The 27,156-nt window shown below is 34.7% G+C and overlaps 2 protein-coding genes across 6 annotated transcripts in view; one reads left to right on the top strand and one right to left on the bottom strand.

The window, feature by feature from the left end:
• The first annotated feature begins 287 nt into the window (after positions 1-287).
• On the top strand, positions 288-9,378 carry LOC149413739 (uncharacterized). Its single transcript, XM_089644513.1, has 5 exons — positions 288-463; positions 924-1,220; positions 4,584-5,280; positions 6,282-6,417; positions 8,483-9,378. The coding sequence occupies exons 1-5, from the start codon at positions 420-422 to the stop codon at positions 8,578-8,580; spliced, it is 1,272 nt and encodes a 423-aa protein (XP_089500639.1). The 5' UTR covers positions 288-419; the 3' UTR covers positions 8,581-9,378.
• A 287-nt stretch (positions 9,379-9,665) lies between these two features.
• Bap111 (Brahma associated protein 111kD) overlaps positions 9,666-27,156 on the bottom strand; it is a 34,909-nt gene continuing 17,418 nt past the window's right edge. For 3 of the 5 annotated variants that reach the window (XM_089644764.1, XM_089644763.1, XM_089644768.1), the window contains 9 exons: positions 27,002-27,139; positions 24,443-24,717; positions 22,397-22,576; positions 20,319-20,345; positions 16,899-17,478; positions 16,680-16,742; positions 14,222-14,350; positions 13,651-13,809; positions 9,666-10,047 (listed from right to left, as the gene is read on the bottom strand). In XM_089644764.1, coding sequence (XP_089500890.1) covers positions 9,998-10,047; positions 13,651-13,809; positions 14,222-14,350; positions 16,680-16,742; positions 16,899-17,478; positions 20,319-20,345; positions 22,397-22,576; positions 24,443-24,717; positions 27,002-27,139 — 1,601 coding nt within the window. In that variant the 3' untranslated portion in view covers positions 9,666-9,997. The remainder of the gene's footprint in view (positions 10,048-13,650; positions 13,810-14,221; positions 14,351-16,679; positions 16,743-16,898; positions 17,479-20,318; positions 20,346-22,396; positions 22,577-24,442; positions 24,718-27,001; positions 27,140-27,156) is intronic. The other 2 variants (XM_089644767.1, XM_089644765.1) reach the window with 2 other exon arrangements.

The following is a 27,156-nucleotide window of genomic DNA, read 5'->3' as shown; positions in this document are numbered from 1 at the left end:
CAACCATATTGAATAATATTATTTACAATTACCAGTGAGAATAAACTATAATTACTTTTCGTTTGGCAGAAAAATTAATATTTTTTTAAGCCCGATAGAAAGAGAAAATAAAAAAAATTCTTGATAAAAAAATAAATAATTTTGTTTCATTTTGGAGGTAAAGGAACTTGTGGGGAATTTGAACATATATTTTAACGTGGGTATTTTAGAATATGGGAAGTGGCAACCCTGATTACAATATCTGTCAAATTTCTATGGATTGTTTGTTACTTTCGTTTTCGTGACATGTGTCAGATTAATATGTGAAATGTCAAACATCGTTGTTTTCATTCGACTTTATTTTTGTCGTCTCCTGATTTTATTGTCAGATCGGGTTATGTCTATTATAAATTAATTACCTTCTATCTTCTGCTGCAAAAATGAATAAACCAGACGCAGAATTGAATCCTATAACAACTATGATGTATGAACGATAAATTGGTTAAAGTTGCCGAATTCCGCTGCATGCAAAGACTCTTTAATAAAACAACACTTGATTTCAACTTAAATATCTAATGGAGACAACTATTTAAGTCGTGGGTTTAAGTTTTAACATGTACAAAATAGGTTTTCATTCTGGGTTATTTTAATAATTTATGCGTGCTTCCTAACCTTCAAACATAATTTTGAAATGTATCTCCCGGACATAAATAGTTGTTCTTGTAGTAATTGAGTTTAAACCAAGTGTTATACATATATTTTTTTTGCATGAAGCGGAATTCGACAAGTTTATCATAAATTGTAATCATAACACCAACCTTTATCTTGCACCTAAACCATTAGTTAATAATAAGATAGGGTAAAATTAAACGTAAAATACTAGCACTAAATAAAGATAGACCTGTACTTAAAAGTAAACTCGTTACTTCATCTTATGATTTCAGATCGAATTCAAGTGGAATTGAGATTGAGAAAAATGCAGATTTATCAGCTTTGGTTACTTCCCCAACTGGCGCCATTTCTTTGGAAGATTTCTCCAGACTTGAATCTGAAGCCAAAGAAATGAACATGCTCAAAAATGTTGGTTTATCTCAGGATGAAATTAAGATTTACAATGATTACAAAAAGGGTAGAAGTTATTTGGAACGAGTTCATAAGAATATGGAAAGTGATGCTTTAGATAAAGCTGTCAAAATTGTACTAGAAAAAATTGAGAGTAACAAAAATTTGGATGATGAAAGGTTTGTAACTTTATAAAATAGGTACTATCTTTACGACTTTCAATGCTGTTTCTTTTTCTTACTGACCAACTGAAAAATATTAGGGAACAAAAACTATTATGGTGATTTGTGTTTCTTCTTTTCTCTCAATTTTTTTACGACACAATATGAAATAATATCATTTGTTATTACGTAGTTATGAATGTGAATTTAAAAGTGTTTGATAAATCCCTGAATTATTAAGGAATTACAGTCAAACTTGGTTATAACGAGCACGAGGGGACCAACTAAATTTATTCGCAAAAGTGCAGTATATTTTCAAAATACGAGTAGGTAATACTTTAGTTTATTACTCAAATGATTGTTTTAAATATTTCTCTTTTATGCTTCTCAATTTCCTCTTCAAAACAATCAACGCTTTATAACTATCAGCATCTGGTTAGGGCTTCCAAGAAAAATATCACTAAATTGTCAACCTACCGCTTGTAAAATCAATAAATAACTAGCCTGCGCGATTGTTTTGGTTTTCTACTGTAAAATTTGACTTGTCACAATCCAGTGATGCACAACTCGCGACCCATGTCTTGCGGCCCGCATGTCGATTTCATAAGGCCCACTTGGCCATAGAGAAAAATCTAAATGTTTGGTGTAATTCTTGAAAACCCTGGCTTAGAAATTGTTTTTATAGAGTTTTGGTTAATTTTCACTGCATTTCCTAAATGGAACCAAATTTGAAAAACCGGTTTGCATAACACGAAATTAACATAGAAAACAAAATAAAAATTCTCTTGTAGGTCGCGGCCTGTTTGAAAAATAGGCAAAGCTGCTGAAAAATTTATGCATCACTGTCATAAATTTACCCCGTGCCGTGCAGGGATGTAGGTAATCGTAACTAGGTACCTTCATAAACATATTTGTTGGTTTTTAAAACAAAATTCACATGAGTTGTAATACAAAAGAAGACGTATTATTTGCTCGGTATATCAGTGAATCGACCTCGTTATAACAGTCAATATGAAGATAAGGCTGAACTAAAATATCATTTTGTAGTTGCTCATTATAGCCGTGAACTCGCTATTGTCGTGATTGTTATAACCAAGTTCAACTGTATATCATTTCGGTTTCTGGAAAATACTAAGGAGCGGAAAATGATATTTACTATAGTTATATTAGGCCATCTGCTCACGAGGAAACCGACACGACACCACACCACACCATACCTACACCACAAGCAGCATTGGAATCATATTGTGCAATAGTATAAAAAAAATAAACAAAAATGTTATTGGGTAAATTAACCATTTTCCCCACTTCGCTTCAAGCTTTTCCTGTTATTTGTTTATTTTTTTTTTTTTTACTTAAATTAGGACATATTATATTTATAGTGGTTACATAAAATATGTAGTAATATAAAAATCACAATAAAGTTACAAACTGTACAGTAGGTTTTTAAAATTACAAAAATTATAATGTTAATATTCACATTTAATGTTATATCTTTTGTGGATAATTAGGAAGCCTATAGTCTATTAGGTGTAGTATTATAGTGTAGTAGAGTGCTAATATTAAAAAATTGCATCCTTGTATTGTAATTGCATGTAGCTGAAAAAGTGTTCTTTTTATTTTAGAAAATTCGGTTTTTTGTATGAAGATTTTCAGGAAATCCGTGCAGCGCACAGTCAAACTGAAAATTACTAAAAATCTTCATACATATATTCGAATTTTAGAAAAAAAATACAAATTAGTTTTGAACTAAACAGCATCAATAATGTCGAATTTTTCAAATTTAGCACTCAATCACACTCAAAAGTCACGAGCCACCACTGATATAGTCATAAATGGAAGATGATTTAGGGTAGAAGGTAGTTTTACTGCTCGTACATATCGCACATTTCTCTAAAACTGATAGCTCGTGAGTGCAACTGCAACGCGCTGGCGACTAGCATGGGGATTTGCGAGAGACTGGTTGCGTCGGAGTTGAAAACTGGTCTTTAAGAAGTTGAATAGTGTGCAAATTGCCATTGAAACACACAGGACAGCGACTTGAGTTGCCAACTGGTTTTTTTTTAGTTGCCCCGTGTTTAATGGCCTTGGGATCATTTATTCTTTTGTTTATCTCTAATTATAGTTTTAGTAAATTTAATCTGTATAAAGTTTTTGCGGTAAGTGCCTCTAACAATTGGTTTCATAAGCAAATGAGTTTTTACCGAAAATATTAATAAATCGCTTTAAACATCGTACAAATAAAAGTAAAAGTAATAAATAGTAAAAGTGTAAATAAAATCATGTAAATAAGTCATCTCAATGAGGCTTAGTTACAGTTTGTTAATGACCTTGAACACAAAAAAAAAACTGTCATAGTAATGGAAACTAAAATACTTGCAGAACTTAACACATTGTCGTCGGGACACGGCATTTTCCATTTTTCGCGGACTGTCGGTCAACTGCGGGACACGGTAAATGCCGTTTTGGTCGACTGTCGGTTTTTGGCAGTCAATATTTACGCAATCAGATTTCACTCAACCAGCGATTGTAAAATTGCGGGCATGGCAAATATATATTATTATTATTTATATAACTATATGATATGAATAAACATGTTATTTTTTACATGGAATTCTCAAATATTGAATATTGAATGCTATTTACTAAATTAATATCAGGTTTTTATATTCAGCTTTGAAATGTGGTGAAATCATGATGTAATCAAAGCAATTATAATTTATTTTTGATGATCAAATGTCATATCTGATTTCTTTGAAAATTTCAATCGAAAATATTATTTGGTTTAGAAATTGTGTCAATTTTAAGAAAGCGATATATTTTTGCGCTAATCGCGAAAAACACCCGCTATAGGCTAGAGTCTATTGTTTGAAGCGCCCGACTGCAATGTGTTAATAATGACATTATTAAATTTGATTTATTTTAAACATTGAAAAAATGAAATGGAGTTCTACGAATTAAACTCTAAAACTTAAAAAAAATAAAATAAATTTTCTACTTTGTAAATATATTCTTAGTTAAAATTTAATTTAATTTATGAATCTTTTAGAAGTAATAATTGCGTAATCAATTATTGATGTAACTACATTAAAAATCGGTAAAAATAAAAATGTTAATTTTCGTTTGTTCAAAATCTTAAATCTCCAAAAGTTCTTTACCGATTGCTTTGACATTTTGATACAACATTGCATTCGAATACGCATGTGTTTTTATATACCTGTATTATATAGATGTCACCTGTGACAGGTAAAAACATGCTTTTTTTTAAACAGTGCCATCTGTTGAATGTAAAAGTAAAATGTGCTATTTCCACAGCAAAGCGTGGCAGGTTACAGCCAGCAATTAATAAATTTACAAAATAAAAGCTTACTTTTCTTTCAGTTTAGATGCAGCATCATCGCTAGATAAAAAATACTCCATTGAACCCAGTTTCCTAATAAAACAACAAACTTTACCGAGTTCTTCCCACCACAGTCATCCAATAAACCATCTTGATGATTTAAATGATGACTTATTTGGCCACATGGATGTAGACAGGCTTCCCTCTGCCAATAAAAGAAGAAAAATACTTAGAAGAATGGAAAGAAAGTTTTCTAAAACTATACCAATTCCCGAACCAGTAAAAGAAAGCCTTTCAAATTTAAATTGTCAAACGTCTCATTCGTTTAATGAATTCATAAAGTCCAATTCCAACATTATAAGGAGTGATAGTCTTGCTGAAGTGTCAATTAAAAACCCTGGTTCAAAGTGGGATATTAAAGATATGTCAACTTATAAAGCAGCACCACAAAGTGTTACACAAAAGAAACACAGTGAAAAAAGAAAGAATGTGGTAGGTTGTAAAGCCGAAACCCTCTACACTGTAAAAGATAACAGAATTGTAAGATTGGAAAAGAAATCAAACGTTATTGATTTTAAAGAAGATTCTACGAAATTAGAAGATTGTTACGATACGGTAGAAATTAAATTACCAATAAATAAAGCTGAGGAAAAATTACTTGAAGGTTCACGACTAAGTTTAGAAGATATTAAAAAGATACCCAAGTTTGAAAATTATGATCCTGGTGAATGTTCCAAGGTAAGCTTTATGTTACGTAATATAGTATAGGGTTTTCCATTAAGAGGTGTTATTTTGATATTCAAAGAAACTTTTCCCATAAAAGATCAATGGTTTTGTTGCTTGTGTGGCACGTAGCGCCGTCTTGTTGAAAGTAAACGTTGTCCAGATCAATACCATCCAATTCCGGCCATAAAAAATCATTAATCATCTCTCGATAGCGCAAACCATTCACCGTAACTGTTGCTTCAGCCTTATTTTCGAAAAAGTAAGGTCCAATGACTCCGCCGGACCATAAACCGCACCAAAAAGTCACACTTTGAGAATAGAGAGGCTTTTCAACAATAACTCTTGGGTTTTCCGAGCCCCAGATGCGACAATTTTGCTTGTTGACAAAGCCACCGAGGTGGAAATGGGCCTCATCACTCAAGATGATTTTTCGATGGAATTCTAATAATTAATAATAGTGAATTTTAATGCGTTGTGGAAGCGTGTATCGTTCCATTTTTATTAATGGCGTAGTTTCTACTTGTCAAATGTCAAAAAATGACAGCTTCAAAAGTAATATCTACCGAAATAGCGGGCTATTCAAAATAACACCTCTTATTAGAAAACCCTGTATTATGTAATATGTAATTTCCAAAATAAGCTTTCTGTGTTTTGTATTTTCCAATTTAAGCTTTCTATGTAATGTTATTTCCAAGCTCTCTGATACAAGTGTGCTGTGTCTGAAGTAATCTCAATTTTTCTTTGCTTCTGGTGAAATTGTTTAAAATGTTTTTAATAATTGAATGTTTTTCTTGAACATATACATAATAGATTTAATTAGCCTATTTCCCCAACTAAATTGGAAACATCAGTTTTCTTTCCGATCGGTACATGTATGTAGATCATACTTCTAATCATTATCTCTTAAGTGTTTCGAATCCAAGGTAATGCTGCCTACGTTTATTGTGTTATGTAATTTCCAAGATAATCTTTCGATGTTATGTAATTTTAACCAACATTCTCTGTGTTTTCAGTCACTCTACATCAAAAATTTGTCCGGAAATTTGAAGGAAGAGGATCTTCAATCGCTGTTCAAAAGATATAACAGAGATGTCAAAGTAACTATCATGGTGGGAAGAATGAGAGGACAAGCATTTGTCACCTTCACCTGTAAGTTGTATGATAACTGCCCTCATTTATTTATTTATTTAGAATTAACGGTACAAGTGGCATTTACACACTTGAAAGTTATTGACAGCCATAAATTAACACACATTATTATAAAGTTATTAAAAGAAATGAAGAAGAAACCAAAACAAAAGGCCTGTTTGCAGTGACCTCGTTAAAATATGCACTGCTAAAATGTTTAACCAGTACAGATTTATATTTTAATAGAGGCACATTAAAAACATCAGCTAAACATAGCATACAAGTTTCAAGTGGCTTGTAATCTATTTATAACAGAATTGTAGCCTGAAACTGTAGTATAATTGTTACAATAATACATACTAAGGAACCTTAATCTTCCCTAGTATGTATTATTGAAACATATTGTAACTACTGGTAGGAACATGGAAGTGAATCAACATTAATATATGAGGCGCCGAGCGTCAAAGGAGCCCAAGCGCCATTTAACAAAGTGCCAAAAAATGGCCAACACAATCAATTAATTTCTGAACAAAACAAAAAATATGGCTCTTGATACAATTTTTTGTTACACTTTAAATTGAGGTTAAATTTTGGCATTACATAATGTATACAAACTCAGATAATGGAGTTAATTTTTTTAAATTAAGCCTTTAAAAAATGTTTTAATAAGTTTTTGGATAACAATAAAAAACATTTTGAAATAAACAAATTTTTTTATAAGCCATATTTATGCCAAAAAAACCTAACAACCTCATTAAAAAAAAAAAAAAAATGCCACAAGAACCTAACCGCCACAAAACACGTTTTTGCCATTACAACAACGATTTCAAAGTTTTTTATTGTTTTTGTTATCAATCAAATCGTTACTCCAAAGTGATCAAAATAACAAAATCACTATTCAAATTTAACGCAACCATTTAGGTGATTTTTTAAACACACTTTTTAGTGTATCTAAATTATAATTGGGTATAAAACCAGATGAAATTAGAAATAAAGAGTTATTTTTCTCCATTGAAGTAAAAGTGTGGTGGAAATAATTACTAAAATGACACTAATAACCATACTTCAAAAGTAATTTAAAATATTTTAAGCAGCGTATTTTAACACACTTCGGCCGGGAAAGGTAGTTCTACCCATTCGGTCGATTGATGCTTAAGGCCGGGAAGGGTAGTACTTGCGCCGGCCTCATTTCAATGGCAGAAAAGACGATATTATTCAATGTTTTTCATATTAATATTATATACCGATCTCTTGAAAGGTCCCAACTATATGCACATAATTATCGAATCGTAATGCAAGTCTGTTTTTTATATTTATTTTCGTGCCTTTCGTTTACATCGGTAATTCAAAAGGATAGTATATTATTTGTTATTGAAATAATTCAATTCCTGGAATGAGGGTTTTTATGACTGTGAAACCCAATTCGAATCTCTTTCTCTGTGTGTGCAAGCGAGCGAGAGATGTCGGACGTATTTAAAGAAAGCCGGTATGAGCAAATACCGATAGGCGAACCGTAATAAACATTTTACAAGGTTAAATGAGTTGCATTTCAAATAATTTTCGATCTTCGTAGAAATTTTTATTAAAATTCACACGGGACCTTTATTTTTGCCCGGAGTCAGGGTAGCGCCAGTGCAAAAAATACCCGGCCGAAATGTGTTAAGAAAAATGAATAAAACATGTAAAACTTTTCCTTGTTTAGAGGTGCAACACATATCGAAAGCGTCCTAACCCTCCTTGAACTCATTTTTACTTTTCACTTTTGAGAATGTATATTTAATTAAACAAATTTGATAGCTGGTTTGGTGTCACGCTCTCCATAGAATAATGGCGGATGAGCTCGTGTGGCGTGTGGACATGACGACCAAAACAATGATGCCAGAGTAAATTGATGTTTTTTGTAAAATATCTATTAATATTTGAATGATGAGACTTTGACATTTCGATTTATAAAAAAAACCTACATTCCAATGTAAAAAATCGCAAAGTTGGCACATGAGCTCCTTTGGCGCTCGCCGCCTCATATCTTGTTACGTCAGTTTCAATAAAAACGCAAACTTTTAATCTATAATTGTTATATTTTCAGCTGCTGAAACTGCCACCTTAGCATTGAATGAAAGAAATGGGACAATTTTAAAAGGAAAGCCAATTATAATCTTGTATGGTAAAGGGCCCAAGACATAAGAAGTTCTTTGTAAAAACTAAACAAATCGATTCAAAGACAAGATGTATGTAATTGATTTCTTTATGCTTCCAACATTAAATGCTGAAATTGTAGCCTGGTCTGTAAATTCTGGTCTGCATCCTGCAACGTTGAGATTGCTCTGATGATAACCAACCTCCAATCGGAGAGTGCACCAAAAGAAGAAGTAGACTGTTGTACAATGGAAGATTTCTATTTTGATCTTGCTCTATCGGATTTAGACCTTTCTTGTAGCGTAGGGAGTGTGGCAAACCCATCGCTCAGGGAGTGGAAACACGACCTGCAATAACCATCCCTGCTAAATGACCTGGGGAACAGTGTCACAAACGGTGCCTCCGAGAAACAGGGTAACATCTTGGAGTATTTAGACCTTACCCCAGCACTCGGGGCTCTGCTTCCTTCTTGGGGCCTTCAAGGAACCAAGGAGGAGAGATGAGGCCCTCATACCTCGTGGGGCCGATAAAATGGGAGACAGCTCAATGGGCCTACGGCCTAAGTGCTCACGGGAACTACATGTAAACCGTCTCCGCTCTATAAATAAATAAATAGACCTCTCTCACTTTTTTTTTCAAAATTGATGTCCTTCCAAACCACTGGATTTCTTCAGGTGTAGAATCAAAAAACTGCCTGAATGTTGGGATTTCAATTGCAAACTACCCAATTATAGATGGTATACATATCTGTCCCGGTTCGTTTTCTGTCTCCGATAAACCAGTTATTTTAGAAACCGGTTCCTTTTGGAATATTTTTTCGAAAAATTAAAAATCTCAAATTCTCTAGCAATGGTTTTTTTTTCACCTTTTCAACCGCCTCTACTGCCTAACCTTTCTCTTCTCCATCTAATTCCCCTCCCAACTCCCTTCAACCTCACAAAATGCTCCAATTCATGATGTCATAATCCCACAGATTCCGGGAAGTTAGAAACACATGCATTATTCACATTAAAAGAACATTGCAAAACCGATAATAAAAAACAGAGTTTATAAGTCAATTATTTTTAATTTTTACTAATAACTACTACATGAAAATAAAATAATATTTAATACATTCATGAATTTCCTACAAATATTTATTTTACTATTATTGATATTAAAAAAAAACTTCAAAAATTAATCACTTGCACTTTTAATGCATGATTTCTATGCATATAATTTTTTAACACACTGTAATTATTATTAAAACAACTTAAAATTACACTTTTAAATTATTCTGTTCACACTTGTTTGAAAACTTTCGACACAAATTATTTTCAATTGTCTTATAAAAATACAAGCAGACTCCGTTCTTATCCAATATTAAAATAATAATTATTGTCCCAAACCAAAAATTCACATAATTAATTATGTTGAATGAATCCAAAGCAAGTTAAAATTTATTAGCTTTAGATTTTCTCTTTTGTCATTCTTGCTTCTTCTCCACAGGTTGAGCAGGTACCTCGGATTTCATATCTGAAACACAAAAATATTTTTTTATGATACCAGAATAACCAGTCCAACTATGACTACCCATATTTAGGTCTCATCGCTCTATGTCTTGAGCGATGGCTGCCCATATTTAGGTCTCATTGCTCTAGGCTTTGAGCGATGGCTGCCCATATTTAGGTCATATCACTCTAGGCTTTGAGCGATGGCTGCCTAAATTTAGATAGACTTTTTTTTCCAATTTATTTTTAAATCGACAGCTTAATTATAAAACCTACAAATATGGGATAAACAATGAAATATAAGTGGATTCGTTGGCTTTAAAGTCACAGTAAGCTGTTTGTTTGTTTCCATATTAATATTCGGAAGTATGATTTTTTGAATGAGCGCTGCCCAATCCCAAGACGAATGCCCGGAAATCTCCATCTCTCAAGGCATTCATTTTGTACTAGCTGACGTGTACCCAGCATTTCTGGGGGTTATCCTTAGGAAATAGAGATATTCTGTAGGTTTAAGATATCCATTTCCGTGGTACATTATTTTGATGTATCTCATAAGGTTTAGCCAGCGTTAGCAATGTAAGCGCCTGTAAATATATTTTTTACGACATGATTACAAAACATTGTCTCTTCTCTACTTTCTACAAATATAATATGCATGTATTATATATATAAACCTTCGGGAAGAAATTCACTACATGATGGTGAAAACCCTATCAAAATATGTTGTGTAGTTTAGAAGAACTAAGCGCACAGACAGACGAGGATAGCGACTTTTTTACTATTTAGAGATATACCCCAATGCTCGAGCAGTTAAACGTACATTACTGTTCAGAACCGAAATGTAGCCGTAAATGACTTTAGTCATGTTTGGTGATCAGATCTGAATAACTAGGCACTTCCCTTTCCTACACCTTTCACAAAATACATCAATTATTAGGGATGCCATAGTCCCACTGGCTTCTGACATTTGGGAGCAGTTGGGATATTTGTGTAGATATTTACATTTGTATAAATTAGTTAGTCGTTATCTTCATTTTCAAATTTCGAGTATTGTTTAATATTAAACAAAGTCTTGAAATTACCCTTGATTGTCTATTGTGCTTTGACACTAACGGCCGTTCTTCCCAATCCTACTGATCAACTGCTGAGCCGAAATTTTGGCCCAACACTGCTTAAACGCACAACTATGCTCTTTCCAACGGAAAAGTGACAACTGAGTGATCAACCAATTTAAGGAAGCCAAACTACTGGATTAAGCTTGCCTCAGTAAATAACTACTTATAAAAAGTGTCAACAGAGTGAAACATTTTTGCGAGGCCAAGGCACGGTGGCATTAAAGTCAAGCTAATACTTTATTTTTAACATATTTCATACGCTTGAATATTAAATATCGGTTTAAGTATTACAGTACTTAAAAAAATGTATGCATTAATAATAAATACAATAATTAATTCGCCAATGTTAATTTAGCATTGAAAGTTTTAACTTTGATGTCATTTTATTGTCTATGAAAGTGGGCGGGGCCACTTAAGATAATCAACAGTAAAGATGTTAGGAAACAGGTGAATCGAACGTTACTGAACAAATCACTTGGCTGATCGGACCCTGAGATTGATCGTTCGAAATGTTGGGAACAACGGCCGTAAGGATTGTTTTCAAATTGACATCTGTTTGGAATTAAAGATTAATGATATGGACTTGTTCGGAAACAGACTGATTAATGGATGGTTTGAAAATACGACTACAGTATAACCTCGTTAATTCGAAATCCACGGGACATCAAAAATCAAATTTCGAATTAACGAATTCCCACGTAATTCGAAATTTTATGAAAAAAAAAAAAAAAAATACGCCGAAAATCGATTTTCTCGGCCGCCTCTTCAAATCCAGGTGGTATTTTAGTTGTAAATTTGTATTAAAACCTTTTTTGTTGTTTGTTTTTGGGGTGTTATGCCGTGTTGCGCTAACTCCTTCTTTAGCCGACGTTTCGGACAGCGTTGCAGTGTCCATCATCAGGGCAGATCCGGTAGATCCGAAGATGTGATCCGAAGATCTACCGGATCTGCCCTGATGATGGACACTGCAATGCTGTCCGATACGTCGGCTAAAGAAGGAGTTAGCGCAACACGGCATAACACCCCAAAAACAAACAACAAAAATGCTTTTGGCCGTGAGAATCTAAAAACTTACTTGTATTAAAATCAATTATTTCTTTATTTTCGCGGCCAATTACCATAGCGGCGGGCCCTTTAAATTCAGATATTCGCAATAAATTCGTAAAAATGCTATATATTTACGCGTAAACCGAGATTTCGTTGCCGATTTCGGTCGCGGCCTACCCTTTAAATTGAGATATTCGTAAAAATACGATATATTTCCGCGTAAACCGAGAATTCGCGGTAATTTTCCGTCGCAGCCGGCCCTTTATTTCAAATATCTGAATTTAAATTCGTATAAATACGATATATTTCCGCGTAAAACGAGAATTCGCGGCCGTATTCCGTCGCGGCCGACTCTTTAAATTCAGATATTCGAAATAAATTCGCAAAAATACGATATATTTCCGTGTAAATCGAGAATGTGCGGCCGATTTCCGTCGCGGCCGACCCTTTAAATTCAGATATTTGATGTAAATTCGTAAAAATATGAAATATTTCCGCGTAAATCGAATTTTATCGGCAGTTTTTCGTCGCGGCCGGCTTTTTAAGTTCAGATATTTGAAGTAAATTCTTAAAAATATGTCATATTTCGGCGTGAATCGAAATTTTTCGGCCGATTTCCGCCGCGCCGTATTTTTTAACTCGGATATTCGAAGTAAAGTTAGTAAAAATACGATATATTTCCGCGTAAATTGAAATTTCGCGTCCGATTTCCGTCGCGGCGGGCCCTTTAAAATTCAGATATTCGAAATAAATTCGTAAAAATACGATATATTTACGCGTAAATCGCGGCCGATTTCCGTCGCAGCAGGCCATTTAAAATCAAATATTCGAAATAAATTCGTAAATATATGATACATTTACGCGTCAATCGAAATTTCGCGGTCGAGTTTCGTCACGGCCGACCCTTTAAATTCAGATATTTGGTGTAAACTCGTAAAACTACGACATATATCCGCGTAAAACGTATTTTCCGGCCCTTCAAACTCGGATATTCGAAATAAATTTGAAAAATTTCAGTGTAAATCGATTCAGATTTACAAAATAATAATACTTATTAGGACGATGTATAACCACGTAAAAATACATTTTTCGGCGTTTTACCGCCACGGCTGACTTTTAGATTCAGATTTACGAAATATTATGATTTATTTTCGCAAAAATCAAATTTTTTCGAATTACAGACAAATTTACGTGCGCGGACAAAAATAAATTTCGAATTACGAATTAACGAATTTCGAATTAAAAAATTTTTTATATATATATTAGCGAAAATTTCGAATTACGCGTTTTTTCGAATTATCGGGGTTCGAATTAACGGGGTTCTACTGTACATATCATGGAGAACATTAATTTCTGTGTTCCCGGTGGTTATCTCCGTCACCAACACCATAGACTGTTTTATTTCCCGGCCTGTAACTTATCATTAATATTTTTCTATGGAAAAATATTTCCGTCACATAACTCACCGCCCAATTCAGCAGGCGGGGGCACAGCGTGCAAGGGCTGCTGGGCTGGGGGAGGCCCGTGAGGGGAACCGCCGTGAGGGGACCCGCCATGGGGAGAACCACGGGGCGGGGTGCCCCCCTGCAGTGGGGGAGGGCCACCGTGGGGGCCCATATGGGGGCCTGCAACAAATATAATATTAATTTAAAAACCAAAATCGTTAATGTTTTTGCAGTTATAAGATTTTCGCATTAGAAGTTTTGTTTTTTCGGTCCCTTGAAGACTAAAATTTTTTAAATTACCCAATTCATCCCACATACAGTGGAACTCTCTTACAAGGTTTTCCAAGGGACTGGACAGCAGTCAAAAACATCTTATATGGATTATTTGGGTCATTATTGTATTTTAGTTTATTTTATTTCAAAGCACCGAAAAAACAAAACTTCTTATGTAGGAACTTTATAAATGAGTTTCAGTGTATATTTCATTCAAAGAACTTTATTTTTTAATAAAGGGCATCACCTCGAGAGTCCTCAGAAAAGTAGAATTAGAATTGGAAGAACCATGAATATATTCATAAAACAATTTTCTTACCGGCAGGATCAAGTGGATACTCCTGGTAGCCCCCCGGGTGGTGGTATCCGGGGTAGTGGTGGGGCGGGGGCGCGTAATGGGGGTAGTAAGCATGGCGCGGGGGGTAGTACATCATCCCCGGGGGCATCCCTGTAACGGACAACAATTACCACACTCATTAAAAAAAGTTAATTAATTAATCAACAATTACCACACAAAGTTTGGACTGATATCATTAGAATATATTGCCTACACCAACTATAACAAATTGCCTGAAGAATTAAGACAGGTATATATATGCCTCTAACAAATCTCGAAATGATATATTGAAATCCTATTTTTTCAAATGTTATTTGGAAAACGAGTCATAAGTAGGTACAAACTCTGTTCTGATAGCCGTCCTAATTATCTCCAAATACCAAACTTTGTACATCCAGAGATGTATGGGCTTTTTTAATCTTCTCATGTATTTTGAATGTAAAAAATCTTGTATTAGGTCTGTTTATTTTTGAGCCCGTACTTTTTAATGTATTTTCCTGATTTTGTTTTTATACATTTCTATAGTCCATCATTGAGGATACTTTTTTAACTTGTTGACACCAACAGTACATACATCAAATAAGTGATTATAATAATTCATAAAGTCTTATAAGACAATTTTTTTGGGACATATCTGTAAAGTGATTCTTCATATGTTGTGTCTGTATGTTGCCTCTGTGAAATGTTTTGTAAATGTTTTCTTCATACATTGTGTCTGCACATTGAGTTGGGTTGGGTCTAATTTTTCTGTACAAAACTCTTTTTTTATTTTTTTACTCTTCTATTTCAAAACTACCAATTGGCGATCCCTTAGTGAGTTTGATAACTCATGGGAGTGCAACATCGTTTGTTGTATGTTTAAAAAAAAAAAAAAATTACAACCTGTATTGCATATATACAATAAAAAAAGGTCAGTAGTTATGAACCTTTGTCACTTGAAGTCACTAGAAATAAGTTTTAGATGTAAGTCACTAGTTATTATTAATCCTAGCCGTAAACCAGCTGTAATTATTATTTAATAAATAAATTTGTACAGCGCCCTTGAGGTGATTTTTCACGAAAAAGGCTATACTATTAAATTAGCCAAATATTATTATTATACGCCCATATGGGCTTTTACAAACATGTGAATGCATGCACAAGAATAATAAAAGCTAATATTAATATTTATTTACGAGGTATGTTTTTTATAGCCTTCTTGTAACTAAATTTCGTGCAGTTAAACAAATGTACTATTTCTGAAAAGTATTGCCAACAGCATGCGATCTAGATATAAGCAGGTATCTAAATGACTCAATCCTGATATTGTTGTTGCAATCAAAAATAATTTTTGATCAAGTATTTCTAGTTGGTGTATGGAAGGTAATTAGGCTTTTTTCTGGATTTGTTTCAGCATATTTTTTATTTAGTTTGGTGCAGAGTCCATACCCCAGTGGCTCAATGAGCTAGAGTGGTAAGATTGAAAAATACGACATTAATGATGCTAAGCTTCCCCAAACTGAAAGATAACCAACAAAAAATAGATTTTTGTTAAAAAGTGTAATTTTTCTAACATCAATAACGTTGTATTTTTCAGTCTTACCACTCTAGCTCACTGAAAACTCACAGACCGCCACTTTTCCTTATCTTTATCCTTATTTTTATCTCTCTGCTGTGTGAGAGGTCTTTCAAAGAAAGGAAATGGTTTACTTGTTTGAACATCCATAACACGGTTAACCATTATGTAAATGCCAATTGATTACGAAATAATTGCTGCAGTTTATTAGAGGAAGCTATTCTCTCTCAAAGGAAAGAAAGGAGTGAACCTAGATATTAAAGATAGAAGAGACGGGGGAAATAAAAGCCAGAAAATGAATCAAGCTATTGAGCACAAGAACGACTGTGGTAAAAAAAATCCATTCTCATGCAGAAAACTTCAAACGCGTACACAAATGTGTAGTACAAAGACACAAGGTTCTCGGAGCACCTTCCATTGAAATGCCCCTAGAAAAAATAACATTCTCACCCGATGTCTGTGATCTTTTAAAATTGGCTGACGCACATCTATGCGATTAGGAAAGTTAAGACAGTGTGGCTATCACATACGTGTGATTGCCGGCACTTTTGGAGAATTTATTTCCGCAGAATGTATTAGTCAATAATTCTTCACCCAGGACTAAAATACCAAAATCAACCCCCGCAGAGGGTATTTCTGACCCAATTTGTTGAACAGCGTTAGGGTTAAAGAATTCAATCCATCTATGTATTAAAGTATCAAACTAAGTGTGACTGACAAAAATAACAAAGGGTCAAGGTCTGGTCTATCTGCAAGCCCTGTACAATAAGCCCGACTTCTGGGAGGTTAAATTAACTCTGGGATTGAACAGAACCCCATGCACGAGCTGGTCATTTGAGGTTCCCCTGAGTATTTGTCAATGGACCGCTGGCATATGTAAATTACCTTGTGAATTCGGATGAGGTCCCATCTGAGACTGACCAGGGGCTGGTGGAAGCATCATACCTCCTGAAAGCATAAGTTTGTTAAAGCCGACACAGGAAAAGACATGTTAGAATATAATCAATAGAAATTGCTTGATGTACACAGAGGGAACAAAAAGCAATGATAAAGACTGTTTTGAGACACAAAATAAAAGTTTTATTAAATTTATTCTTTACTCACCGTGATGTGGCATGGGCTGCATAGGATGTGGTGGCATTTGCAAATGGCTGCCAGGAGGCATGCCCTGAGCCAACTGCTGAGGCAGGGGTGCCCCCTGTGGGGGCAAAGCACCCTCCGGAACACCAGCGGGAGGCCCGGGAATACCAGGAACGATCACAGGAGGGGGAGTCGGAGAACTAGTCTCCTCTTCAGGCTTAATCTCAAAAGCAGGCTTTGAATTATTCTCAGAATCGCTTGATTTCTCCCATTCATTCTTAACTTCGGGATTTACTTCTTTTGGTTCAGTCTTCTCAACAGTATTTACGGGTTCATCAGTTTTAATCTCGGCCATTTCGACGTCTTTGATCTCTTCCTTCGGCACGACTATCGCCTGTGGTTCCGGTTTCGCTTCTGGAGAGGCTACTTTAGCTGATTCTTCGACGTTAGTCTCTGGCTTGATTTCAGAGTCTTTCACAAGTTCTGCAGTGTTGTTTGGGGTCTGTTTTGGAATTTCTTTCTGTAGTTGTCCATTGGTTGGTTTCTCCGTGGCGTTGCTTTCTTCGAATTCTTTCTTGACTGGTTGGCCATCCTGTTCCATGGGCTGAATAGAAAATAGTTAATAATTAGTCTTACTCTTCAATTATTACATTTAGAATACAATATTGTAACGAAAATATGTACTTATAACACCCAATAAGCAGATGATTACTACTCAAATAAATTAAATTCAAAATAATTATATTCTACTTTTTTTTAAATACATCTATTTAAATTTCACTTATTTTCGTAAATTCCGACATTCGATCGAGCTGAAACTCAGCAGATAGACTCTTGTTGTCGATGACAATACATTCTATCAACTTTTGGTGGCAATCACGCGTACAAACGCGGACATATATGCATTTCTCTGAAATTGGTTGACATTATTGCAGTTAATATATGAAATAAATGTCAGTCCCACCCAATCAGGAAGGAAGGTTCAGTCCTCAGCCAAACCAAAAAGTTTTAAAAAAATATATTTTTAATACATTTTAAAAGTTCACAGCAGTTTAAGAGCTAGTCCCTGGGAAGAAAGGTTTAACCCTCAGGCAAACTCAGTAAAAAAAAAAAAAAAACCCCAGTCAAACTCAGTCATTTTTTTGTTATTTTTAAATCGTCCACTAGCCGGCCAAGAGATGGCGTGGACCAGATCGAAAATACAGGGTTTTCCAATAAGAGGTGTTATTTTGATATTCAATCATAAAAGATCAATGGTTTCGTTGCTTGTGTGTCTTGTTGAAAGTAAACGTTGTCCAGATCAATACCATCCAATTCCGGCCATAAAAAAGCATTAATCATCTCTCGATAGCGCATTCCATTCACCGTAACTGTTGCTCCAGCCTCATTTTCTAAAAAGTAAGGTCCAATGACTCCGCCGGACCATAAACCGCACCAAACAGTCACACGTTGAGGATAGAGAGGCTTTTCAACAATAACTCTTGGGTTTTCCGAGCCCCAGATGCGAACATTTTGCTTGTTGACGAAGCCACCGAAGTGGAAATGGGCCTCATCACTCAGGATGATTTGCATTTGATTCACTCAAGTGAATTTTAATAATTTCAATGCATTATTGAAGCGTGTATCATTCCATTTTTATTAATGGCGTAGTTTCTACTTGTCAAATGTCAAAAAATGACAGCTTCAAAAGTAACATCTACCGAAATAGCGGGATATTCAAAATAACACCTCTTATTGGAAAACCCTGAAGATGTTTTATAGTTAAAAAAAACTAAGGGTAGATTTTTTTACAGTTTACATAATAAAAATTAGAATCATAAGCGTACCTACATAATTTTAAATGATAAAAATTAAATGAGCATACTAACTTTAACAAAAGAGAAAAGATATTTCAGAATGAAAAAAAAAACTGTCTTTGGGTAAATATTGGTTAGCATTTAAAGAAAATACTTACACTGCAAAACTCTCTTTGAAAGTTATTCAAGAGACTTCAAGAACCATGTACGTGGGTTCCATATTAGTTTAGAGGATCAAAAAATTCAAATGATCTAATAATAGCATAAGAACTTTATAGTTGTGTGATTTTAATGTAATATTTAATTGATAAGTTTTTTTTCTGAAAGGCATGCAAAAAATCTAATCAAATACATAAATAAAGAGTAATTTAGATGAAAGATATATATTACATAAATATACAGTCCTTTCTCACTATTCCGCCCCCTAAAACCAGGCAAGTGTCCAATTAGTGAAAGCAGCAGGTTATAGTGGATTAAGCGTAATGGGTAAGATTAAGAAAGGGACGCTTAGATGGTTTGGGCATGTAGAGTGAATGAACAAAGAAACGAGTTTAAGGAGAATATATGACGCAAATGTGAATGGTAGAATAAGTCGTGGACGCCCGAAGAAGACATGGCACAATCAAGTGAACCAGATACTCGAGTCGGGCAAACAGAAGAGTATGTATGAGATAATGAATGAATCTGAATGAGGCAGGGAGTGTGTGTCAAGACCGAGTTGTTTGGCGGTCCGTACTCTCTGCCTACTCCTGCGAAAAAACAGCATGCTAGTTAGTTAGTTCGATATACGAAATATGCTAAAAATTATAACAAATATTTTGTAAAAACTAACTAAACCGCTATCGATCATTTGTAAAAATTTCCATTTCTTTGGATTAAAGATAAGGTGTCATGTTTACGCTTGCGAGAAAACTCCATTTTGTAAACTTATTCAAACTAGAAACGTGGCAGAATGAAACAAACAGAAACACATGCAACGGTCGCTAGAATACGCAGAGGACTAAAACAACAATAATGAACTCTGGTGACCGGTAAATGGTCAACCTTTGCAAGCTACACGGCGGTATAGTAACTGAGTGTGTAAGATTAAGATAACCCAACCCGTCGGAGAAGAAAGCTTGGCACTCGAGTCTAGGCACTAGATACTAGGGTACTGAATTTGGCATACGAATACCGGCGAATTATAGAGCTTGATTTTGTGCTTTCAACTACCAAAAATATCGGCGGATTATTGTAACTGTTGGATAATCAAGTGCCGGATAACTGGAAGAGTAGCGTATGCGGATTCGAAATTAGACGTACATATTTACATTCATCTTAGTTTTCAAGTGACTATACTTTATTTTTTCCGATCAAAACAAATCCATAAATAAAGAATAACGGAACTGAAAGATATAAATATATATACTGGGAAGCGTTCATTCACGGAGGCAGGAAAGATGAATTACATTTTATTACAATACGGTAACCGGAGAAAACAGAACAGTGACAGAATGATAAAAGAATAGAAGAAGAAATTAGGTTTGTTCTTTTTCTTCACATTTCTGTTTAGTCATGTAACCATTAAAATATATGTGGCAAGATGATATATAATAGTGGCTAATAGCTAATGGGTAGTGGCTGCATATACATAATGAATATTGTTTACCTGAATATAGTGTAGTACTAGCATCTGCTATGGGTGCGAGACGCAGAAAACACAAAACTCAATACAAATAACAACAAACAACACACCAGTGGAAATCCATCACTTGTATTACCATTTACAAGTTTATCGGGACATATAATACAGTTTAACTACCATAAAAAGGCGCATTTGCCTATGTTTGTTGATAGTTAGGTCTGTATGTCAGCTTTTCTTTTATCAAACTTGTAAATGGTTTAAAAAATACTACCACAAAACTTTGCAATTGCTACAAAATCACACAAGAGACAAACAAGTAACATATTGTGATGGACCCAAAACCTGGCAAGGCTCCAAAGGCTAACAGGGCATTCATAAAACAGTCTAATATGCCTCCATATTACAATAGTTTCATAACACTGTCTTCATTTGTAAAATAGTGGCGCCATCTACCCACGAGCTTTGATAATCCAAGTTTTAAATTCAATATGGCAGCAGATTTTGTAAAAGAGTGGTTGTTTTTGTCAAATCTTCTCCAAATCTGGGAGTGAATTAGGCCATGCCAGTTATTGGTGTCATAAACAGCATATTTTCTTTAATAAAAACAAAGTATTAATTTTATTATTTGTTCTATTTTAATATTTCACCAGCCTTCAGAGATATACTTTATTCATTAGACAAAGTTATTATTCATTTTAGTCACCATGTAAAGTTTAACAATCAATGAAGTATTTATTTTTCCTTAACCACTCGAACGATGGATACCTATATATAGGTTTCATAGCTCTAGGTCTTGAGCGATTGCTGCCTAAATTTATGCAGATGATTTTCTCAAATTTATTTATAAATTCCTGCAAACAGCTAAGATGTTAATTCACGTGCTTGATCATGTTTCTATTGATTTCTAATAAACAGCGTTAGTGGTCCTTTCCTCTGATATCTCCTATATTTTAACACAAAACAATGTCGCCAGTTAAAATAGTTTCATCGTGCCGGGTGTGCAAATGTCGTTTAAAAATGCCGTGATGGTTTATTTTATCTAAAATTAATTACGTTTATATCAATATGTTTTCATGGTTGAATTCCATGTTTAATTAAAGTTATTTTTCTTAAGTCCTGGGATTAAAAATACAGTGTTAAAATGTAGTTTTTAGTAGCTGTTATTTGCTTCCAGAGCACCGTGTGTTTTATTTAATTATACAAACAATACTAGCTGTAATATCCTAATATGTGCAGTTTTTAATATTAATTCAGCTAAGAGTGATTCATAACAAAGAAACGTATATAACTTTTATTACTCCAGGATAATTTTTAGTCTGTTATTTGCAAATTAATAAATGAAAAATAATGTCATAATGCAAAAATTTTACATTTTAGGTAAGCGTATTGTAAAATTTTATGCCTTATTTTAAACCTTGTTTCTAGAACTATAAAAACATGCAATTAAGTACATTTTTTTACGATTTATGTAAACAAACATACAAATTTAAAGCATTTATGAATTTAATGATTTTTTTTTAAATTTATAAAACCCACAAACATGAGATAAACTAAGAAATGGAGGTGGATTGATTGGTTTAATCACAGTATTCAGAGTCATGATTTTTTTGAATGAGCGTGGGCAAATTCAAAATCTAATGCCTGGATACCTCCATCGTTCAAGGCATTATTTTTGTTAATACACCATCGTTCGAGTGGTTATGTTGCCAGGTATTGGGTACTTTACCATAGTATAATAGTTTTATTTTCATTTCGGAAATCACATTATTTACAGCAATTTGTATTAATTCAATTCAGTCAGAAAAGAGTCAGCAATATTAATAATATAATATTTATCAAACTTAGCACACTCAAAAGTAACGGGGCTCCGATATCCTTTGAAGAGGTACAATGTTATGAGAATTTATAATCACCTCCTCCTGCACGTTTATCTTGTCCTGGCACCAGGCATCAGAGTAACCCAAATGGGCACCTTCAAATGTCTGTTTACGAGGTTAGGGCTCCTCTGAGGGTATTGCCGATTAGAACGGACGAAAGGTTTCCAATGCGGGCACATTTAGACATTTTGTACATGACACAATATAATCACAATGTGTAATTACCTCTTCCTGCGTGTTGGACCTGCCCTGTTCCCCGTTGGCCAGCTCTGGCGGGGGGTTCTGCGGGGGTCCGGGGGGTACAGCCGGTGGCGCAGGGGGCGGAACACCCCCCCGGCGGAGCACCTCCACCTGCCGGTCCACGAGACGGGAAAAGGTCTCATCGTCCACGGCCGGCTTGCAGTGCTAAGGATCAAAATGAAAATTAATCTGTATTATGTTACATTGACTTTTTGTTTATAAATTTATAAAAAAATAACAATCTTTTTTGTCTGGAGGTCTGTACTATTGCAATACTCTTCAGCCTCAACTATCCCCTGATTAGGGATGCCATAGTCCCACTAGCTCTGGACAGGTTTGGTTCTTGTGCTGCATTCACATTTTATTTAATTTTTATTTATTTATTTATTTAGTACAGGATACACATATTGTATATTTGTAAAATGTTTTGACTTTCCAAATAGGAGGAATTCCTGTTTTAGGAAAGTCAAAATTTCGACGAATTAACATTCTTTTTTTATTAAAACACAAATAACATTGTTTACATCACTTTATTTCGATACAAAATCTCAACATGTTTCATGAACCAAGTTCACTTCATCAGGAGCACAAGTATACTTGTGCTCCTGATGAAGTGAACTTGGTTCATGAAACATGTTGAGATTTTGTATCGAAATAAAGTGATGTAAACAATGTTATTTGTGTTTTAATAAAAAATAAATAATGCCATCACAAAGTGAAAAGCAGTTAGAAGAAGTTTTCTTCGAAAAATTAACATTCTTTGTCTGGAGAGAGCAACATTAACCCCTCCGACTTTTCGCGAACTTGAAGCTAAGATGTCTTTACCGAAATGTCAATTTCACGAAAACGTTGTGTTATTACCGCCTCACAATCAAAGCTCTATAAATGAAACATTACTGAACGGAGCCGAATAGTAAAAACTGTTTTAGAAAGGTTACAAAATAGGCTTTCAAATTTTTGGTATCATAAATAAATATTAACATTTGTAAATATTTAAATTTAGAATGGAAACATGAAAAAATTGTAAAAATGACTCACCTGTAATGTTTTATGTAAAAACGATACTAAAATCACGGATAATGTAAAAAAAAAACACTTATTTCATCGTACAAATGTACAATAAACAATTCTGTCACTTCACTTTTTGACCATTTCATACAAAATATATTTTTAAAAAAATAATTAAACTTGCGAGGCGGGTCGGCACGTCAAACGGCTTTCTTGGCGTCGTTTTACGATTTGGCGGGTAAAATTTGCTTCCACTGAGTAGGTCTTTTTACGGGTTTCTATGGATAACTTTGAATAGAGATGTGAAGCTTCATTCAATACGAATATTCTACTTTTTGTTTTAGGGATGTCACTAGAAGAATAACGGAGTTATGACGATTTTTGTGGAAACACACGCGTTGACGTGTAAACACGCTTATTGTACTTGACTGCTATCGTTATTTTATCGTGTTTATCTGCTTACGTTGCTGACCGGTTAAGGTTGATTCCTCTCTTGAAGCGGATAGTCTCGCAACATATTTTAGAAGCGCCCCTGAGGTGATAACTCACAAAAGCGGCGCTATAAAAATTGTCCAATATTATTATTATTATAAGTAAAGTTGAAACAATTCGGGGCCTCTGCCCTCGGGCCATCTGTTCTTGAAATAAGTGCGACATTTGAAATAGTACATCATAGTATTTTATAAGCGTGAAATTGGTAAATCTCTATCACATTTAAACAACTTTTTTTTTATTAAACTTTGAAGTTGGAAGTTTTAGATCAAATTTCATCGCTAAGGGTTAATATAAGCTGTTGAATGAATTAACATGTATTAACCAATAAAGTGGTATTTAAACAAAGTTATTTTATTTTAATTATTAGAATTAACATGTGTTGAAGCTTAGATCCGACTCTAAAAGCTTTTGAACCTTTAAATTGCAAAAAAATAAGTCTTTTGGGTGATGTAAATTCACCAGTTTCCCACTTGTACTATGAGTCTCCAGATACCTTGTATATATATATTTTTAATCGAATAGACCAACCTTCTTAAGTTCATCCTGGAAAGTATCACTGGTCTCCTGGAAGCGCCTCTTCTTGGCCTCGAACTTCTCCTCGATCTGCTGCAGTTCCGTCTCCAGCTTCCTCTGGTGCATGGTCAGGGACTGCACCTGGCGCTTCAGCACCTGCATCCTAACCGTCGTCACCACCGATCTCACGTCCGGTACCACGGCGTCGGAGAATATCTCATTGATGAGGCGGTGGTTACGCAAATAGCGTGCGTAAGCAATGTGCTTCTGGGATAGTCCGTCGTCTTGGTCTGGAGAAGAAAATACAAAATTAAGCCCTTATGTGAAAAAACAGTTTTTTACAGTTCTAGTATGGGTTGTAAAGATTTAATTTAAGGCGATGCACTACGTCGTGTAATATTTTAAATTGAGCCGCTATCAATAACAAACCTTACGTAGATGGCGATAAGGTTTAAATTCCCGCTTAACACCATCCGCCTGTTTTGATTTATGCAAGAAAAAAACATGGCCAAAAAAGTGCCTTTTATTTTATTTTGTGGATGTTCAGGCTTAAATATTTAATTTTTTCTCGATCATTTTATAAATAACTTAATTTGCCACATTATACAATAAAATCATAAACGAAAATGGGTTTGTAAGTAGGAGATTTTGAAGTTTAAAGCAGTTTTCATAGGCCTTTACATTATTTTTTTCTGGGCTTATAAAAAGACTTATCTAAAAAATACTCGATTATTTCAAAGGCCAAGATGTATTCTACTCGCAGTATTTAATTAAAGCATCTGAAACATTTCTAGGCGACCAAATTTTCAGACCAAAAACACATGATTTTGCATTACTATGTATGGCATCGCCTTAACTGTAGTGAGCATGTACACATTGAAAGTAAAATAATAATAATATGTAACTAATGGACCCCGCAATACTTGTTATTGTTATTGTCAATGTCTTTCTCGGCGTCTCCAACTTATTCCACCATTCACTACTGTATACCACAATATTACTGTTAAAAAACTACGTTACATAGCCTTTAATTCGACTCCGTATCTCTTCTGGTGCAGAGATATTGCATTAAGTATTCCTCGAGCGTCCCTGACTTCTTCTATCATTAAAAAGATTCTCTAAACACTCTTGGCACTAATAAGAACAAACTTTGAAATTTTCAGCAATATCGGTGGTCTACTTGTCGAGTTTTGCGAGCTCAAACATACACAGGCAGAATTTTTATACATATGTGATGTAATAAGGGAGTTCAATTGTTTTACAACATGTTTTATATATTTTAATAAAATCATAAATATGATTTGAGTACAATACACGTAAAAGAAAAAAATAAAAATAACGCCTTATTGATATTTTTTGCTTTTACTAACAAAAATTTCCATAAAGTTTGAAAATTAATAATTTCAGACATTTACAACATATTAACAAACACAATGCTGAAATAAAACTTTACCACCAGAATACTGAAAAATATGCCAAGCGCTGTTTAAGCTGTGGACCTTTTATAACATAATCAATTATTCTTTGGCAATGAGTTTTATAAAGGTATAAGGGTACTTTCGGAGGTGGAGGAACATTCACTTGTTGGGATGCACTTGGATTCCACTGTAGTTTTGGTATTAGCAAAACTTTATTTATTGCGATGCGTTAAGATGAATTTTATTGCTATGCGATGCGTTATGGGTAATAATGTTCACCTCGCGTCACAGCTGTTGGTTTTTGACTGACTCCTGGACAAAGAGGAAAGGTATGGAGGAGAGGAGAACGGGGTTCAGGAACAAAATTCATTGCCATAAACAATTCTCTATGAAACGACAATCGGCCATTATTTGGCGTAAACAAGCGCCGATCGCACAAACCGTCAGTTGCAAGTAAGTAATGGCCGACTTGTACTGAGAGCGGGCTACCCGTCCTCACTATACGGGGTAACTAAAACGCAGTATAGGTTATGTTTATTTGCCACGGCAATATAGGTCCTATATTGTCATCTAAGGTTGAGATTTTAAAATGATTTTTGCTATGAATGTAGTTGGAAGTGTGCAATAATAACAATTATTGGTATTAATTTAATATTTATATATGCATTTGGTGACCATTAAGATACTCAATAAGCTATAAACAATGTGTTATTCGACATAATGACTTATTTACTGTATAAAGCATGACAAAGTAGGTTAATCTAACTCAGTTTTGATAAAAATGTCACTTAATGACTTCTGGCAGTAAACCGATGTTATGAACAGAAACTGAAATTGGTAGGATTATTAACGGGACACTGCCACCTCAAGAGAGAAACGCAGCTGTTGGGAGTAGAAAACATCAATAGATACAGGAAATGTGAAGAGGATGAAGAGACTCCAGTTCACCAATGGTGCCAACATCCCGCCTTAATGGGAACAAGGCTCAGCTAAGGGGAAGAAACATAGTAGAATCAGGAGACACAGCCGAATATCCAATAATAACCCTGGCGAACTTTATCAAAAGGACCGGGTTACTGTCAAAAGAATGAGATAGCCTGAGTCATCATTCTCTAGAATTGCACATACACATATGCAGTTTGAACGTGTTAAATACCTTCTTCGTCCTCAGCTGGCTGTATGTCGATCCTCCTGTCTTGGTGGGCGTTCTGCTGCGCCTGCTGGGCCTTGGCGCCCCCGCTGCCTGCCCTGCCGCCCGCGGCTGGGGGCTCCTCGCTCTCCAGGCTTCCCACCACTACCCACATTCAAACA

This window comes from Hesperophylax consimilis, chromosome 21 (assembly GCF_061612785.1).
Source record: "Hesperophylax consimilis isolate HC1 chromosome 21, BYU_Hcon_1.0, whole genome shotgun sequence".
Taxonomy (NCBI): domain Eukaryota; kingdom Metazoa; phylum Arthropoda; class Insecta; order Trichoptera; family Limnephilidae; genus Hesperophylax; species Hesperophylax consimilis.
Note: the sequence above shows the minus strand (reverse complement) of the source record. Positions and strands in the feature narration are given on the sequence as shown.

Excerpts from the sequence above, each read along its gene's own strand:
- LOC149413739 (XM_089644513.1), top strand. The coding sequence starts at position 420 with ATGAATAAACCAGACGCAGAATTGAATCCTATAACAACTATGAT. Across the intron at positions 464-923 it reads AATCCTATAACAACTATGAT|ATCGAATTCAAGTGGAATTG; the intron begins GTATGAACGATA and ends TTATGATTTCAG. Across the intron at positions 1,221-4,583 it reads AAAAATTTGGATGATGAAAG|TTTAGATGCAGCATCATCGC; the intron begins GTTTGTAACTTT and ends CTTTTCTTTCAG.